The 19,421-nt window shown below is 39.6% G+C and overlaps 1 protein-coding gene across 5 annotated transcripts in view; it reads right to left on the reverse strand.

Moving 5' to 3' along the window:
• Positions 1-19,421, reverse strand: part of LOC140381693 (protocadherin-9) — a 281,734-nt gene that overhangs the window by 258,294 nt on the left and 4,019 nt on the right. The window contains exon 2 of one of the 5 annotated variants that reach the window (XM_072465806.1): positions 11,027-11,386. The exons of the other annotated variants lie outside the window; for them this stretch is intronic. Within the exon in view, the coding sequence (XP_072321907.1) occupies positions 11,300-11,386 (87 nt within the window). The 3' untranslated portion in view covers positions 11,027-11,299. Of the gene's footprint in view, positions 1-11,026; positions 11,387-19,421 lie in introns of those variants that run through there. 5 annotated transcript variants of the gene reach the window in all.

Below are 19,421 nucleotides of genomic sequence, written 5' to 3' on the forward strand. Positions count from 1 at the left end.
CTTACAATGGCGTTAGAGTTCTTGCTGCTGAATATCACAAATGAAAGGCGCCTTAAGCTTATACATTTATAAAAAGAAGAGGGAGAGGAAGTTTGGGAAAGCAGTTGTGTCAGGAAATAGAAAAATAAATCTGGGTGCATATATCCATTATCGGGGCACGTTATCGGGAGAGAGGGAGTACTGGTGCCTGGTCTCTTCTATGTGCAGTGGAAGATAGGAGGAAACCAATTTATACCTCCACCTTCCACCAATGCAGTACAAGACTCCAGCCTTTGCTAACTCCAGAGCTAAATCAGTCCATCTAAATAAGCTGGCCAAATGTTTTACACCTCTGCATATTATCGGACCCAGATAAAGCCCGTGGTTTCTCCTGCTCTCCACAAGCCTCCCTCCTCTCGCACCTCGGCACGACCGCCAACTTATCCTCTAGTGCACAAGGAGGCCAAATGTATGTATGTATTCTGTATGTTTAACCTGATTAGACAACAAAACATTTTTTGATTGCAATAAAGAACAAACCAATTTTTTCTTCTGCGTTAAAAAATCCATAATTTACAAAAACATAATGTGACATGTTAATGTGACATGCGCCAAATTAAAAAGCACTTCTCACGCTTGTCATTTCTTAGTTTACTTTCATTTAACCAGGTAAGAACCTGTAGAGATGGATCATTTACACGTCTACACTAAACTAAACTAAAGAGACATGGGGGAAAAAACACAGCATCATGTTTGTCAATTAAATGAATAATCTTGACATCTCTTATTGCCACTCAGAGGTTATCAAAAACATTACCAACCTTATTTAGTGTAGCTATTAGTCTATAATGTGATATGCACCTGCACCATCCATGCAGAGTATCAAGACTGTGGTTGTTAATCACACTAGCACGTTCCTACAGGGGAAAACCATGCATCTTGTTCAAGAACACATCTGCAGCAGGTAGAGTGCTTGTTTGTGTGTTTGTTTGTTTGTTTTGTGTGTGTGTGTGTGTGTGTGTGTGTGTGCGTGCGTGCGTGTGTGTGTGTGTGTGTGTGTTTGTATGTATGTATATGTGTATGTATGTGTGTATGTATGAATGTGTGTATGTATTTATGTATTTATTTGTTTATTATAGTCCCTCCAAATTGACAACTTGTGGAAGGGTCACAACTGCAGTAGTTGAATAAGTGTGTTACTTAAATAAAATCAGAAGCAGTGACAGCATTAAATGTAGGGTGTGTCTGCAGTGCCGCGGCGCGCGGCCGAAACTGCCATGTTATTTTTGTGCCGGCCGCGCGCCGCGGTTAAGGTTAGGGTTAGGGTTAGGGTTAGGGTTAGGGTTAAGGTTAAGGTTAGGGTTAAGGTTAGGGTTAGGGTTAGGGTTAGGGTTAGGGTTAGCCATGAGGCTATAAGGGAAATGCCGCGGTCCCTGAAACTGCGCGGCTATTTGACCGCGCCGCGGCTAGGGTTGGGGTTAGGGTTTAGGGTTAGGGTTAGGGTTAGCCATGAGGGTTAGGGTTTAGGGTTAGGGTTAAGGTTAAGGTTAAGGTTAGGGTTAGGGTTAGACGGGTTAGGGATAGGGTTAGGGTTAGGGTTAGACGGGTTAGGGATAGGGTTAGGGATAGGGTTAGGGTTAGGGTTAGGGTTAGGGTTAGGGTTAGGGTTAGAGTTAGGGTTAACGCACACAAGTGACGACAAGCCCACGACAAGCCATTTTTCCGCCCCTGTTTCTCTTAAATATTCCCAGGCGTGGCATCTCTCGGACAGCTTATTCGTGGGCAGATTCATCATGTCCTTATCCGCTGCAGACAAAAGCAGAAGCCACAGTTGTGCGCGCAGTTGCACACAACCGGGAGCTGCAGGCCAAAGACAAAGCACGCGATCAACACAAATCTGCCGTCTATATATTGAACAGGAGCAGGCTGACAAGCATCCTTCCAAATGCCATACATCACAATTTCTGATTTAATTAGCTGCCCGCAGAGCCTTGTACTGCGGCTAACTCGCTCATTTTCTTCATGGTGATAGCTCGCTGCCATAGAAATCATACGCTATCCAAGCTTAGCATTGATACCACTTTGTTCCAGTGATGAAGGAAATCTCCTAATGATATACTATATAATGAGTCTTTACACCAATTAATCAGAGCTCTTTATCCATGGCACATTTGGGAAATAATTTATGCTTAAGTCTATGATTCAGTGTAGTTTAGTGAAAGGATCAGACGCGTCATTATGTGCTGAAATCTCTGAAGCTAAAATTTGCATCTAAAACATACACACACACAAAAGACTTTGCACCGTTGTGTGTGATTATTATGAGAACAAGCAAGGTGATGTGAAGATTATATCAGCATATTTCATGGCTAAAGACTAACCGTAGTCAAAATATAGTGTGCGTGGCAACCATTTAAAAAGTTAAAAAGTGACAGCACACATTTTATATTATTATAAAGTAATGAATGTTTGGCCTGAAAGTTCCTCAATAAAGTGAATAAATTCAATACAGTTTCATGTCGTGCAGGAGGACTGATCAAAATTAAATTACACATTTAAGTTTTATTCTTCAAACACCAACATGTCCTTGTCTTCTCAGATGAAAAACCTGCTGTAATTTAGACTTCGATATCAGAGGAATTCTTGTATTAGTTTGGCTTTTCATATGTGTTCTTTCAAATGTTAACGCTCTAAGTGAATTTTTGCATTAATTGAGAAATATCTCACACTAGATGAGATAGTATTTCTTCAAAAGTACACCCATCTGCCTCTGCATTACTATAAATATGAAGATGTTCTGGTTTAATTAGCTTTGTGTCACTATAGTAGCAGAATGATCTTATGTTTTTTTTCATCTTTGGTAAATGTTATCGTAGTAATTAAAGTTGCATTGTTGTAAGTGTTAATTATGTCATGTCATATCATTTCACTGTATCTTTTTTGTTGAGCAGGGTTATATATATATATATATATATATATATATATATATATATATATATATATATATATTTATTTTTTTTATAATTCATTTCCTTTTTTTTCAAACTTATATATACAGTTTTATTTCATGCTTGAGACTCTTCCCTTCCCTTGAGGTGCAGTATTCACGTGAGTCTCCCTGATCGACAGTGCACCTCTCACCTGCAGGGGACGTACCATGTCTTCTCATTAGCCCATGTCCTCCATATGTCCCTGCACGAGACACTACGCTGTTAGTCATCCGATGAATTCGAGAAATACATCTGGCTTGTTCTCCCTGTAGTCCGGCCGTTGCACTTTTCGCCGCTCAGAGATCTTACGTGCTCCGCAGTGGTTGGTTTTCCCCTTTCGCTCAAACATCACTGCATCACTTGCCTTCTGTCCTGAAGGATTCTGAGCCATTATGGTAGAAAAATGAAAATTGTGTCTCCCTTTTGTCTGGAGTCAAATACGTTTGGGGATTTCATCTGCGAAATCCACTCACCTTTTTCATGCTCAGTCCCAGAAGGGAACTCATGAGTTAAGGCAGATTACACCAGAGGGAAGTGTCAGTAAAGCCTAGACCACACGAGAATCTGACAACACACAAATCTGCAGCAGAAGAATGTGAAACATATTACAAGATTAACACACTCTCTTCAAGCTTCGTGATTTTAAACCAATGCAAGACTTTGAGAGGATGACTAACTGACATGAAAAGGAAGCATATGAAGGCTTTCTCTCAGATGTCAATTTCATATGACTAAAAGATGTTTTTCCACTTGCGATGTGCCAGTGAAAGAGGTGCAGTGTTACGTAACAGGTAAATGTTTTGACCACTATGTGTACGTCAGATACTGCAGATATTTTGTGGTCATTCATTATTTATCTTTTACGGGTTCCAGTGAGACTTCCCCAGCCGTATGATGTACTTTGAACAATTGCCAGTTACACTGAATTAACACCTGGAGCTGCAGCGGCTTAACGTAGGTGAAGCTGAATATGTGCATGGATTTAAAAGTGCCAATTTAAACCAGAGATGTCACAGCTGCTCCTGAAACGTGAGTATCTGAGTACTTTCTCACTGGGTAAAAGTGTTTAATATTGCTTACATAGTGCTTGGTTGTAGTTGTTTTAAAACTATACAAAAGGTATTATACTTTGCATTGCAACAAAACACGGTGCTTCTATTAATATATAACTTACCGTCAAAGCTTCAGCTATTTCAGTCTATGATATAACTCTCACGTTGTAGAAAATACTTATTTAGAAAGGACAATGGAAGTTTATTTTTTACACCATGTGCTTCTTGTGGAAAAGGCCAATAGAGTCTGTAATGAGTGGAGCTCCACACCGTCTCATCCGTTGGCAAAGACATTTTGATAATTTATTCATTCACAATAGCGACATTTCGGGATTAAGGTTTGGGTCGATAATGGAGTATTGAACCAAACCATCGGCTGCAGCCAGAGCCTCCTCAAAAGGCCTGGAGAGGCTCAACGCACGCTTGATGGACAAGTGTGTAACATTGTTGGTGTAGATTGTCTGACTGAGTAATATTAAACGTGTATGCGCCGCTTGTGTGCTACCGCTTTGATGTAAAGAGATGCAATGTTAAAATAATAATGATAATTTGCTACTTAGACTTACTCCATTGTGACACTGGTCAGCTGGTCAGAGGATGGAACCCACAAAGTCACAAACACATTTCAGGAGCGCTAACCACTCTTCAGTTTGCAATCTGATTATGTTTCCTCCATTTTCAATCAGTGATCAAATGGATGAACTTTGCCTTATCACAGACACAGAACAAATAGTCCTGTGTTTTATCAAATTGCTTCAGTATGGCCCAGATATTCTCTAGAAATGTGCTTGTTATGAGTAAGTAGTCTTCATTAAATATGTATTTCCTCTTTGTATCTTCCAATACTAGCCGTCTTATTGTTAGATGCACACTTAAACCCATGTTGTTTCCCTCCCTCGTTCTTTATTGCAGTGGGGTGCATGTGGCTGCAGTGTGGCTAGAAAAGAGAAAGCACAGCTCACACAGGGACTTCTTTTATTTGGAGCCTTAATCTTTTCAGCACTTCAGAGGTCTCTCCGGTGTCTCAGCACACTTCAATAACGCATCTAAATGTGCACGGTTACACTATTTATTCCACTAAATAAGTCAGGCCTTCATATTAAATCCTCTTATCATACGGTCACCAAGCTGCTCTGTTTGTGGCTATTTTTACAAAGCCAAGACAAATGAATTATAGTTGGGACGGAGTTCAAAAAATGTTATATAAAAAGAATGTTCAAGTGTTTGGCCTGTCTACAAAGGGGTTGTCATTACTATTATAATGTAGGAAATGACTGTATTGTTTTATTCCATGAGCTATACTTGCACGCTCATGGAAAGAAAGACAAACGTTTGAAAGATTTCACTAAAAGTATTACATTTTTAATTAGGCGATTTGATTCTAATTAAATTACATTTACGTCTCCTTTTTGTGATGCACGGAAAGATATAATTTTTTTTAGTATCAACCCCAGAGAGGAAAGAAAAGGGTCAAGAAAACTCTTGCAAAATAGAATTTGTTTTGCAACTTGCAGTCACGAGTTTGACGGTTTGTAAGTCATGAGACGATGACCCATATTGCTTTACTATACATTCCAATGAATTATGGGATATGTAGAGAAACAAAGACTACACTGACAACATGGCCACGGAGCAGATTTGTACGGTTACTCTCCAAACAAGGTTAACAAGTCAGCGCGCGCCGTCATGTGCTTCGAGTTTGAACACTGAGTTGTACAATGCAAATATGTGGATTTAAAGCTGCTTTGCTCACGGCCCGTGCCTATTGTTGTGTACACACTGACATTATGTGTGGAGTCTTGGAGGAGTTGTTTGCATCTGCTGCGTAAGTGCTCCACTAAACCCTTTAATTATGTTTTGGATGTGGTTTATGGATTACTTTTTCATCAGTTAAAGAAATACATTCCAACATTTTGTCTCTTTCTTAGGAACGCGCATAGTTTAATAGAGGAATGCAATCAACTAAATTCAACCATTTTGTATAAGTGTATTTACATTTTTTCTGACGAGATTAAATTTTTACAACAAAGAGAGACAACTAAATGTCTCAGTACCAATTTTGGTTCGACAATGATGATAAAAAAACACATTTTCCTCAAATACCATGTGGTCTTGTATTAGTTTTTATATATTTTATCTGTATAAAGGAAATGTTCAACTTTGTCCAATCTGTGTGCTATTTAATTTTTTATTTTTTTATACTTATACATAGTTTCAATACTAGTTTTCAATTAGTACCCGGGTATCTATTGTTGTTTTTCTGTCACAAACCTCAAGCAGTTATTTATGTTATAATGCATGCTTAGTTTAGACTGAGAATCCCTCTAAAACATGTCATATATATTTTAATCATCCCTTTTGTATAAATTATGTTTTTCCAACTGGGCAAATGAACGTCTCTTAAAATTCCATTTCGAACACATTATGAAGCATCTTGTATTTTCAGACGTCAAATTCAACATTGTAATAAAAAATCTGTTTAATTAAAAACCAGCCCTGTTTTCATTCTTTGCCTATACCATAAAACTACGCTCTGTTTAATACTACACGCATCTAATGGCATCATTCCATGTCATAAAGCAGCACATTTCTTTAATACCCAGGATGCATTTTGAGATGGCAGGCAATAGGATTTTTTACGAGGGGTCAAAGGGCAGGTTTCAATCTCCTCTCAGCAGCTTTTTTGCAAGAGGCCGCATGGTTGAGGTCAAACTTTAAAGCCCATATTTATTTCTTTATTTTAGCTATCTCTCCTCTCACTCTCAGCCCCACCTCGGACGCACGCTAAGCTCTGCGTTTAGCTTTCAGACGGACCGGACAGATTAGGCGCCGCTCTCTTCCGTAGATGTTGTTGAAAGTCACACTCCTGAACCGCCGCGTGCGCCTCTCGCTCGCCTCAGCGCGGTTAAAGAGCGGTTAAGATGTGACACGCGAGGTGCAGGTTCTGTACCGGAGGGAGGAGCGCCAGATTAACTGCAAATGTGTCAGTGGGAAAGAGAGTGCCAACTATCTGCGGGAACGGTTTGAGTGTTTTTTTTTTTTACGTTTCCACACAAGTAGAAAGTCTTACAGAATGCAGTAGTTCATAGAGATTGTGGAAATGTACACAGGCACATCGAAGGAGAGGATGACAATGTTGAGAGGAAGGATGAGGCGGTGACTGAGAGTGGACAGGTTTTTTTTCAGATGTCGGCAACTGTTCACTGTTCTTTTTTTTTATGTATAAAATCAGTCTGTGTAGTCTCTCAGTCGTCCAGGAGTGGTTCATGATAAGAGAGGTTTTGACCCTCTATTTGGACTTTGTTGTGTTTAAAATGTGAAAAAGCAAAATAGAAATATATTTGCTGTCATTTTAATTTACCTTACGAGATATACTGTCACTTGGCTGGTTGGTTAATAATTCTATACCAGCTTTTTGAGGAAAATAAGTATTTATATGTACTGTAATGCATATATATATATATATATATATATATATATATATTTATTTTTTTAATTAAATGCATGAACAAATTAACTTTTCAGATTATTTGTTGTATGTTTGTTGATACTTTTACTTCACTGGGAAAAAATCTTTTTTTTTTGGGTGTTCTTCAATCTAATTTGATACCTGGATGGACTTTTATAGTGTTCATGTCTGATATGCAGCATATAAGAACCATTAAAAAATTACAGCTGATTCGTGTTACATCACAAGCTTTTTTTCCACACTAAAATTGCGCTCAGCTGTTTCAGGTGACAATGTGAACAGAATAAGTCTAATTAGGCGTAATATTTCCATTGATTCCATCTTTTCTTTGATTCATAATACCATATTTAGTGTGCCTGCTCCTTCTCACCTCATTTCCACAAATAGTGTTCAGTTAAATGTGTTTGGACCCATTGATTCATTAGAATTAGAGTTTAATTAGACCTTTGAGAGCGCAGATCCCACAGAAACATACCTCATTCGGCAAGTTGATAAACATGGCAAATGCTTTTAATATTGAAATATGAACTATATACCACAGATTTATACTGATCAGGCATTACATTACGACCACCTATAGCGACTACCATGCCGAGCCTTTAGAGCTAAATGCATTTGCTCAAAGATACTGGTGGTGTTGCTTTTTTTGACCTGTTGACCTCTGCTGATCAAAAACACTCGACGAAAGCTGTTTTAGAAAATTATCTGACCCAGCTGTTTATAGCAATCACAAGCTGTTTGATCTAAAATGTGTTCAAATTCATATCTGCTTTTAACAGATTAGCTTTGAGGTTGAGGATTTTTGAGGATTTTTTTCATACTATTTTTTATCACAAATACGAATTTAATAGTTGGTCGGCGTAATGTTATGACTGATCAGAGTTTGTATTCCATATTAAAGTAAATCAGGCGACATCAAAAACCAAGGGAGAATCGTTCTCTTTCAAACATTTATTATGAAATTATAAAGGTATATCAGCACTGTTTAAATAAAGCTTTTCAGAACAGAAGAAGTTGCATTGTACTGGTGTTTACTTCCAGCAAAAAAGGCAAAAAAATGAAATAAGAATAAAATATAGAAAGAAAAAAAACATTGTTCAACACAGCACATTAGGCAAGATTACCAGGATTCATTTTACATGTCATATATACAATATTTACATAGTAGTGATAGTTACAGTAGTGTGAGCTACAAGGCCCTGTGGTAAAAGAGTCAATAGCAGTCACATTTCAAGTGGCTTTTGGTTTGGGGGCTTATTTTGATCTGTCTTGGCCCAGCAATGGTTTTATCACAACTGATAGTCCAGACAGTGGCCGAAGACGGTGGCTGTTGAAGTTGCATGATCGTAACACAAAGGTGATTCAGCATTGCACGTAAAAAAGCCACCGGTAAACATGAGTGGAAACGGGTTTGAATTGTAACAAGTGAAGAAATATTGGGGCAAATCCAAACAATGAAGCAATATCTTTATATTTTCAAGCATAAAAGTCAAGAAACATTTTCCTGCACCTTCTACTCATTGTTTTTGTTTTTTTGGTTCAAAGATTGGCGTAGCGTGTTACATGTGGCGAGCTGCAGTTTGTCTACCATTATCATGCAGTGTTAGGGATTTATATGAGCGTAGTACGTCAGGCCTGATTAATTGTTTTGCAGAATGGGAACATGTCGTGTGGATTAAGTGGAAAACAAGACAATGAATGTAGCGCTGACAGCCACACAAAGACACAACGACACGGCGACGATGGGTTTGGAGAGTGCACGGCGCTAACAAAGCAGACCCCATGGAGATTGATGAGGGAGTCAAGTTAGTTTTATGAATGCATGAAGCTGAATGTCTGACTTTAAAAGCAGAAAGAGAAATATGAAAATGAGATGGGTAAAATAAACAAATACTGGAGTGTAGCGCTGGTAGCCATTCCCAAAGCGTGTGGCACTGACAGCTTGTCAATGGGAACTATTGATTTGGCAATTGTGAGTGAATCGGTTACGCTACGGCACGGTTTAGCTGTTTTGGGGGGAAAATGGATGCGAGTAAATATTGCATCAATGTCAAATGGGTTTTTATTGTTGTGTTCAGAGTGGAATATTGGAGTTGGGATCGAGAACATGACTATCGAATATAGAAAGAAGTCAGTACTGTAAGCGAATGACATTTTGAACCAAAAATATTAACTGTTTGAAGTTAAAATAGCTGTCCACTACACTAATGTTGCAAGAAATGTCCGCGAAAAGCATGTGAATGGTCAGCCCCAATTTACAAACATACTTGCATAATTGCTAATATAACCTTAATCTGAATTATTATTAGCCACTGACAAAAAAAATGCCACTTGAGCCTTAAAAACTTGTATTAACTCTTTTATTTTGTGTTTATTTTTTGATAACTTTACTTTTAATGACTTGGTTTTCATATTTTCACCAAAATGTGTTTTCCTGGTAATTTGCCAGTGTCTGTGTGTGAGAAACAAAATAAAACCAATATATATTTAAAAAAAAACTAAAGTAAAATACGCAATTGTTCTACATTTTTCTCAACGGAGCAAACAGAAACGTATAAATGAACCGCCAGTGCACCAAAAGGGAGCTTTGATTTATTTTGTTGTTTTGTGCAGACAAAAACTAGATCTCTCTTGGGGCAATAATCTACTCCTGCATACTTGCCCTTCTGCCTCTGTATTACCCACAATCCATTTCATTTCCTCTTTGCCCTGCTCGACATACACAACATGGCACGACTCTTTTTGTGGACAGAAATACAATGTCCCTCACCAATCATTCAAACGTCAGTGCAGACTTATTGGGCCCTGGTGGCTGAAGTTATTTGCAACATTCTGTACATTGTTGTTGATGTATTATCGTGCGCGGAGTCTTACTCGCAAGTAGTTTTCTTAATTGTTTAACTGATATTGGCATCGAACCCAGACGGAGATAATGGGGAATCTTTCTCACTGATGTGCTTAATTAAGATCTTCACTGTTGTCTGTTTTGTCTGAGCACTTATTCTGGAGCTCTGAGCGGCTCCGTGCGTCTGAGAGGACTGAGAAGTAAGAGATACGTCAGTTATAATCACAGGCCCCTTTCCATCTTCTCATACACCGCGGAAATGAGTCTAGATTGGTTTAAATGACCTAAATTCTGTATAGTTATCTTAAATTTGGCGGTTTTGACCAGTTAAGATTCATTTCGTTGACAGCTCTAGATTTTTTTTTACTTGTTTCAAGATCATTCATTTCAATTCATAACTGCTTATAGCAAGTACGGTACTCAAGCCAAATTATTTATCCATTTTGACCAGTTAAGATTAATTTAATTGTTGCCGGTTGAGAATAATTTGTCAAGAGGGTGAAAAAAAATGACTTAACGCACTGGCAAAATAATTGTCCCATTTCTAGCTTAATTGTGAGTCTGAAATGAAATAAAAGAAGTCATGGAAACAAGTCTAACTATAGTCCAAAAAAAAAGTCAAATCCAGATTCTCAATTCAAGTGATTTTAAACAACGCTACATATTTCTTCTGCAGCATATTTTTTATTTCTTTCTTTCTTTTTTCATTATCTAGGAGGCAAAACTCGGCGTCAGCACATATACCCAGAAGATCTTGTGCCGACTTCCTCCCCTCAGGTGCAACATTGTCATAGTTCATTAATCTTCTCAAACTTCCAGTGCTGCCATCCTCGGCCCCTGTACGTGCTGCCTCTAATCCCCTTATTAATGTGGCAAATGAACCTGCACAAGAAGGACGACTCCCCCAAGGCTCCGTAATTACAATGGTCTGTACTGACTCCTGTTTGCATGCAACGCCCATTCATTACACAGCCACAGTCCAGGATTTTACAGCCACGTTCGGTTCTCCATAAACATTGGCTTGGATGGCGGCAGGCCTGGATACATATGCCTGCACAGAAGGACAGATGCATTGTAATGTCATTGTGCTGAGTTTAATGCTATGTTTGGCAGAAAGTAAACATATATATAGTAGTGGAGTGTGTCTGTGCATCAGGACATCAGGGCAGTGAGGTAGTTAGGTTGGAAATTGGACTGAAAATGTCGACCTCGGTCAGCTGATTGAGTCTACAAGTGGGTCCTCGAACTACTCACAAAGAGAGGGCCATCATATACTTGAAGGATTGTTTAATGTGGCTCATTGAATCTATGAAATGTCATTGATACAGGGCTAAACATGTGTTGAAAAGGCTGTCAAACCTCTGGCTACATCGAAGTGGTCTAAGCATTTGAGCAGGACTTTAAAAATAGCCATTTGCACTCTGCACAAAAACGTGAATAAATTAGTTTAAAGGGCTTGCACTTGATTTTGAATCATGAGTCAGGACCAACGGTTTAAAATCTCTGCTCACCCATTTCCCACCCACTTAGGCCCCTTTTTTCACACTTGATAATGCACGAGGCAGTGGTTGTCCTATGAATCACGTGGAACTAAACTTTTTTTTTTCCGCCCATATACATTTTTGTACTTTGTAAAATGCATAGATTATATTTTACAGCCTCATTTTATTCTCAGTCTGTTGGTTTTACACTGTGATGCATGATCTAAAGAGTATTTATTTGAACTAGAAAAGGTTAAAGTTGGGTACAGGGCCTTTAATACAAAAACTAAGCCTCATACAAGTAAATCTGAAACTGGAATTAAACAGTTAATATACCACCACAGCGACGAAATATGTCTAAATGAAAGCATTACATTTAGAGGACAGGTGTGAGATCACTGAGCTCCTTGTTGTCAAATACAATCCATGTATCTAGGAGAAGGGGGACTTTGACAATGTTTTATTCTCTAGTCTTCGTAGTATTTTACCGTACTAATAAACCATATATTTTGTCTCTGATTCTATAACGCACATGCAAATGTGTTTAAATGAAGAGTACCAATTCAAGAACTAAGCACAACTACTTGCTGAATAATGAAAACATAATGAAAGTGTCTGTGCTAGCTTTGTGTGCGCTGTTGCTGCACAGAAGCCTCCCGAGAGCTGCAGGGACTGGAACAGAGGACAAACAGCAGGAGCAGCGCTGCAGAAAACATCTTCTCTCTTATGATACAAGTTTAAAACAAAAACCTTCAGCAATTAGAGCGTTTTATGGTATACGGTTACCTCATAATGTCATCTGTGTTTTTAAGATTAAAGAGAAAAGGAAAAGCTCTCATCATTGAGTTTTGTGAGAACATGAACATGTTTTATGTCTTTCTTTATAAAGGAAACCAGCCTTTAAGTTTTGCTAAGATGATGGCCAGAGCAGATGTTGCTATAGACTACAACTTGGATCATAAGTAAAGTAAGATCATTTACTACATGTAAAAGAGGACAATCATTTAAAAATTCAGGATTTAATTGTTTGAAAGATTCAGGATTTAATTGTTTGTATTGTTATTGCAATTTCAATACAACAGAAATGTGTTAAGCATGATTTTAAATGTATTAGTTGAGGTTTAATTAGCAGACAATTGTATACTATTTGAAAGTTTACTAAGTAACTTCCCACCCCCTTTTTTTGGTAGCATATGTTTTTTTTTTTTAGAATACACGATGTACTTGATTTTCAAATTCTTTATATCTTCCACATACAACAATATTATCAAAATTACAACTTAACCCCCTGTACACGGTTACTAGACCCCCCTGTACACAGTTACTAGACCCCCCTGTACACAGTTACTAGACCCCCCTGTACACAGTTACTAGACCCCCCTGTACATGTCCACTAGACCCCCCTGTACATGTCCACTAGACCCCCTGTACACGGTTACTAGACCCCCCTGTACATGGTTACTAGACCCCCCTGTACACGGTTACTAGATCCCCTGTACACGGTTACTAGACCCCCCTGTACACAGTTACTAGACCCCCCTGTACACAGTTACTAGACCCCCCTGTACACAGTTACTAGACCCCCCTGTACACGGTTACTAGACCTACACGGTTACTAGACCCCCCTGTGCACGGTTACTAGACCCCCCTGTACACGGTTACTAGATCCCCTGTACACGGTTACTAGACCCCCCTGTACACAGTTACTAGACCCCCCTGTACACAGTTACTAGACCCCCCTGTACACAGTTACTAGACCCCCCTGTACACGGTTACTAGACCTACACGGTTACTAGACCCCCCTGTGCACGGTTACTAGACCCCCCTGTACACGGTTACTAGACCCCCCTGTACATGGTTACTAGACCCCCCTGTACACGGTTACTAGATCCCCTGTAGACGGTTACTAGACCCCCCTGTACACAGTTACTAGACCCCCCTGTACATGGTTACTAGACCCCCCTGTACACGGTTACTAGACCCCCCTGTACACAGTTACTAGACCCCCCTGTACACAGTTACTAGACCCCCCTGTACACGGTTACTAGACCTACACGGTTACTAGACCCCCCTGTGCACGGTTACTAGACCCCCCTGTACACGGTTACTAGACCCCCCTGTACACGGTTACTAGATCCCCTGTACACGGTTACTAGACCCCCCTGTACACAGTTACTAGACCCCCCTGTACACAGTTACTAGACCCCCCTGTACACGGTTACTAGACCTACACGGTTACTAGACCCCCCTGTGCACGGTTACTAGACCCCCCTGTACACGGTTACTAGACCCCCCTGTACATGGTTACTAGACCCCCCTGTACACGGTTACTAGATCCCCTGTACACGGTTACTAGACCCCCCTGTACACAGTTACTAGACCCCCCTGTACATGGTTACTAGACCCCCCTGTACACGGTTACTAGACCCCCCTGTACACAGTTACTAGACCCCCCTGTACACAGTTACTAGACCCCCCTGTACACGGTTACTAGACCTACACGGTTACTAGACCCCCCTGTGCACGGTTACTAGACCCCCCTGTACACGGTTACTAGACCCCCCTGTACATGGTTACTAGACCCCCCTGTACATGGTTACTAGACCCCCCTGTACACGGTTACTAGACCCCCCTGTACATGGTTACTAGACCCCCCTGTACACGGTTACTAGACCCCCCTGTACATGGTTACTAGACCCCCCTGTACATGGTTACTAGACCCCCCTGTACACGGTTACTAGACCCCCCTGTACATGGTTACTAGACCCCCCTGTACATGGTTACTAGACCCCCCTGTACATGGTTACTAGACCCCCCTGTACACGGTTACTAGACCCCCCTGTACACAGTTACTAGACCCCCCTGTACACAGTTACTAGACCCCCCTGTACACGGTTACTAGACCCCCCTGTGCACGGTTACTAGACCCCCCTGTACACGGTTACTAGACCCCCCTGTCCATGGTTACTAGACCCCCCTGTACACGGTTACTAGACCCCCCTGTACATGGTTACTAGACCCCCCTGTACACGGTTACTAGACCCCCCTGTACATGGTTACTAGACCTACACGGTTACTAGACCCCCCTGTACATGGTTACTAGACCCCCCTGTACACGGTTACTAGACCCCCCTGTACACGGTTACTAGACCCCCCTGTACACGGTTACTAGACCCCCCTGTACACGGTTACTAGACCTACACGGTTACTAGACCCCCCTGTGCACGGTTACTAGACCCCCCTGTGCACGGTTACTAGACCCCCCTGTACACGGTTACTAGACCCCCCTGTGCACGGTTACTAGACCCCCCTGTACACGGTTACTAGACCCCCCTGTACACGGTTACTGCGTCGCCATTGGGCCCATGTTCAAGTGTGTCTCTGTCAGATGCCTCGACGAACAGCGCCCATGATTACACTTGGTTTTTCTTAGACGCTTGTGTTGCCAGTCTGAAAGTAGGACAGTGTTTTCATGCCTTTTTTTCCTCCTCTTCCCTCCTCGGCGTTGTTTACACTAATGTAGATCCCTCGAGGGTAAATACTAAGTAAAAAAAGAAGCGAGAGAGGGGAGAGAAAGGAGGCTGGGATTGGCGCTATCAGCAAAGTTCGGGGTGTCTACAAAGCCCATTTCTACGAGGCATTAGTTTATGATGACACTATTAGAGATACGACATATTCCCTGGCCTGTATTTTGCGCCCCCCCCATTTCTGTCATTATAAATGCTCTTTCTAGTTTGTTATGTATTGATTTGCACAGACGTGGCACGAAGCAGAACTAAAATGGGGTTTCGATGCTTTGAAAAGAAGGTCAATTTTAAACAGCTACTCCCCTAAGCTTTCCTTTAATGTTGTTTCCATTTAATTGCTCATCGCTGATAACAAGTGATTGATGTTGAGTCCAAGGTGTTTTTTGAGCATTTTTAATTTATTTTGTGGTAACAGGGATATGATTACGGAAGTAGTAGTAGTAGTAGTAGTAGTAGTAGAAGTAGTAGTAGTAGCAGTAGTAGTAGTGGTTGTAAAAACATATTTTTTTCCTTCATAATTTCAATTCAATTGTGGTAGCAGAAGCTCCTTTGGTTTGAGTTTCAGTCATTTCACCAAAAAAAGATTATGTTTTTGAAATGAAATGATCTATTTTTTTCAAGCATCAAGTCGTCTAGTATCTATGTTTAAATTCTTGCCGAATATATAGGTTTTATGGCAGTTACCACATGTTTTTTTGGTATCCATCCTTCACTTTCTAACATTAGAGTGAATATTTTGTCTACATTCGACCTGTCAAATATATACCGTATATATTAAACCGTATATATTGAATTGACATTTGACCACGCAGCGTTGCATCTTTCCACTCCACATTTTCAAAGTCCAGTCACAAGAGAAAAAAAGATAAATTTAATATCATTGCTAATGTACTTGTGATTGAAGATGCCTCTGACTCATAATATAATTTTTATACCTGCGTCGCTTTATACAGTAACAATAGAGTATAATAACTCAGATATATCAAAGTGTATTAATACCTTTATATTAGAAATCTTATCATTTTTCCAAAGCAATTCTGCAGGGAATATGATTTGATAAACCAAAGATATTACTTTTGGATATTAAGCCTGATCACTCAAATGATTGTTTTTTTCCCCCAGAAATCAGAGCTAATCTTCTGACAAATCCTTCCATACAATATAATTGGCAGAATGCAGCTCGTGATCTCGTGGAAGAGCATTTGATGACTTCCTATTGATGCGGTTGAAACTGAGATGCCCTGTCATGTCAATACAACGCTACAAATCAAACTATGCAGCAATAACATTGATGCCAAATCTTCCTATCCGGTAAATATGATGGAGGGAAGCCTAATCGTTTAGCCTCGATCAATAACCACCGGTTAACCTCAGCTGAACTGTTTTGTTTGTGAAATGCAGTGTAAAATATGTAGCTCAAAGCATCAGCAAGCTTCCTTATCAATAACAGGTAATGTCTAACAATTAATCATAAGAAATGCTGATAAGACCCTCATGAGCTGCTAGATATGTTAGTGGGTGAATGTAATATTTAGATACAAGGGGCGGATTATATCAAAACATAGGAAGCAATAAACAAGGTAGGAGGAAATTGTATTACTCAAGAGATGACAATGCTTGATCTTAAAGGCGCTGCACCTGATTTTTACCGTCTTAAAAACAGAGCTAGCTCATTTTAAACAGTCTTTAGCAATCCCACTTTCCTAATGCATTCCCATGATCCTTATTCTGCTTTAATTATCAGAGTTTAGGCTTTAAGGGTTCCTGGTTCCTGGAACTTCCTGGTTCGCGGATGATAAAAACGCTCTAAACTTAGATGCAGAGCGCACACAGAAGTCTCATTGTGACCGTAAGAAGTACTTATTGCAGTATATCTGTACTGAGCCAAAACTAATTTTACTTTATTATAGTAACATTTTAAAAACTCAACTGGAGATTAGACATTTCTTGATTATTCCCTCAAATCTGCCTAGGCCAATTTCTAATGACTTCTCTAATGATGAGAACTTTTAGATACCAAATAAAAGAACACATATTATAGAAGCCTTGCTCCAGACTGAAATATTCATTTACAGCACTGTGTTCATTTGCAAAACAAACTCGCTGTTTTAGTTGGCAAAAAGCAAAGCACTGTATCGCTTAAAAGTTGTTGTTTTGTCATTCGTCCTCGCGGATTATGAAGTGTCATGCCACAGCTTTTTCCTAATAACAATAACTCTTTCTAGAAAAACAGATCTTTGTTTGTGCACACCTTGGATGCATTTGTCACAACTATTGATCTGAATAAATCTTATGTGGAAAGGCGTGACTGGGCGAATCAATGGAGTCGTGCTGTGGCTATGGTGTCATCATCTGGTGTCCTCAGCAAGTGTTGTTAACCCACCCGGGCCCCGCTAAAGCTCACACCCGCACCCATTTCACCACCTTCTTACTCACTGTCTCACTCTCACACTTTCCAGCAAATGACACAGAACCAACTGCATCTTTGACTGCTACTAGCACGGCTGAGCAGAGGTCAAGCACCCAGGGGTGCACAGGCCACATGGAGCTGTTTAGACAAGCACTGCTGTTTGTGACAAATATATTTCATGTGCCAACGCACCAAGCCCTGCGGACAAACAACTGAAAATAAAACTTTTATAAAATGCTTTAAAAAAAAGAAAAATGACACAAACTGTTTTAGTAAATTGGACAAAATGGTCAAAAGTAAATATAGTGTTATGAATATATTTCAATATGTGAAATGTTCTGACTCAAATATCTCTCAAGAGGTTATAAAACCTCATAGATAAACATTCCATAAATTATAACAACATTTCTCTTATTCAGGAAAGTCACATTTCTCACTAAATACCTCAAATGCAAAGATTTATGAAAAAAGCCAAGAGTTCAGTTAATGAGGTTGGCTGCAGATTTAAAAAAAAAATACCACACTATTACATTTGAATAAGAAGTAGAAAAACTTCCTTACATGGTTTAAATTGTCTAAATAATAATAATAATTTACATAAATTGATTAAAATATTTTATGCTGGACATTTTAAATATGATTATTGCAGCAGACTTAAACTATAATAACACTATTCTTAAACCATTAGGGTTGATTAACGTTACAATTATGCACTGCAAATTAACCTTATGTTTTTGTGTGTCGAGTATATCAATGTGAAATGCCTGTAAAAAATGAATCACAAAAGTGCATAGATATCACCATATACCCTTATTTGAAATGTACTACGTTTTTATACACATTTTTGTTTAGATAGTGAAAAAGTGAAATATTATATTTTTATTGATTCTAACCACTTTCATAGAAATAAAAAAAAATGCATTTTTTATAAATTACAGACTTATTGATCACGGCAGCCTTCTTTGATATTGAATTTTTGGATATAATAATTGGATTAGACCCATCTTGAGTGCAGTGACCCAGACAAACATGTGTCGATACTATTCCCCAAAGTGACACGTCCTGTAATCCCAGCTACAGTCGGGATAAGTCTTATCACTCACATCTGTAACTGCCATTATCCATCTTCCCCCTCCCCTGGCGCTTCCCTCTCTCCTATCTCCTCCTCTGCATCATTAGGTCCCACTATTTCTCTAAGAACACAACACAGGTCTCACTCCTTTCTTCTCCTCCCTTGCATTGTATAAATCCAATGCAGCTTTGGCTTGGTTCCAGACCGTGCCGTGTAGCGCAACAATGCCACCTACAGGTTCAGTACCACCTCCAATTACTACCATGCACTCACTGACAACTTTGTGTCTCTCCACTCCACCGTGTGCAAGCGCAGCGTTTGTGTCTATGTGCGTGTGTTGGGGTGTCGAGGGCGCTTTATTAGTAGAAAAATTAATATGGCTTTGATAAAAAGAGGCATGGATTACGTTGAAATTTGAGGCTCATTATTGGCTAATCCTTTTTGAATTGGATGTGTATCAAGTTGCTTCACTCGTGGTTTGCTAGTGTGCGCACTGAGAGAGGAGGCTTTTAATTCAATCCTGGATGAAGACTACAGTGGCATTCATAACAGCCACACACCACAACTAATTATTATTATTGACTGCTGTTGTTGAA

Source organism: Eucyclogobius newberryi, unplaced genomic scaffold, assembly GCF_026437365.1.
Source record: "Eucyclogobius newberryi isolate DKJ021-1_F unplaced genomic scaffold, fEucNew1.0.hap1 SCAF_5, whole genome shotgun sequence".
NCBI lineage: Eukaryota > Metazoa > Chordata > Actinopteri > Gobiiformes > Gobiidae > Eucyclogobius > Eucyclogobius newberryi.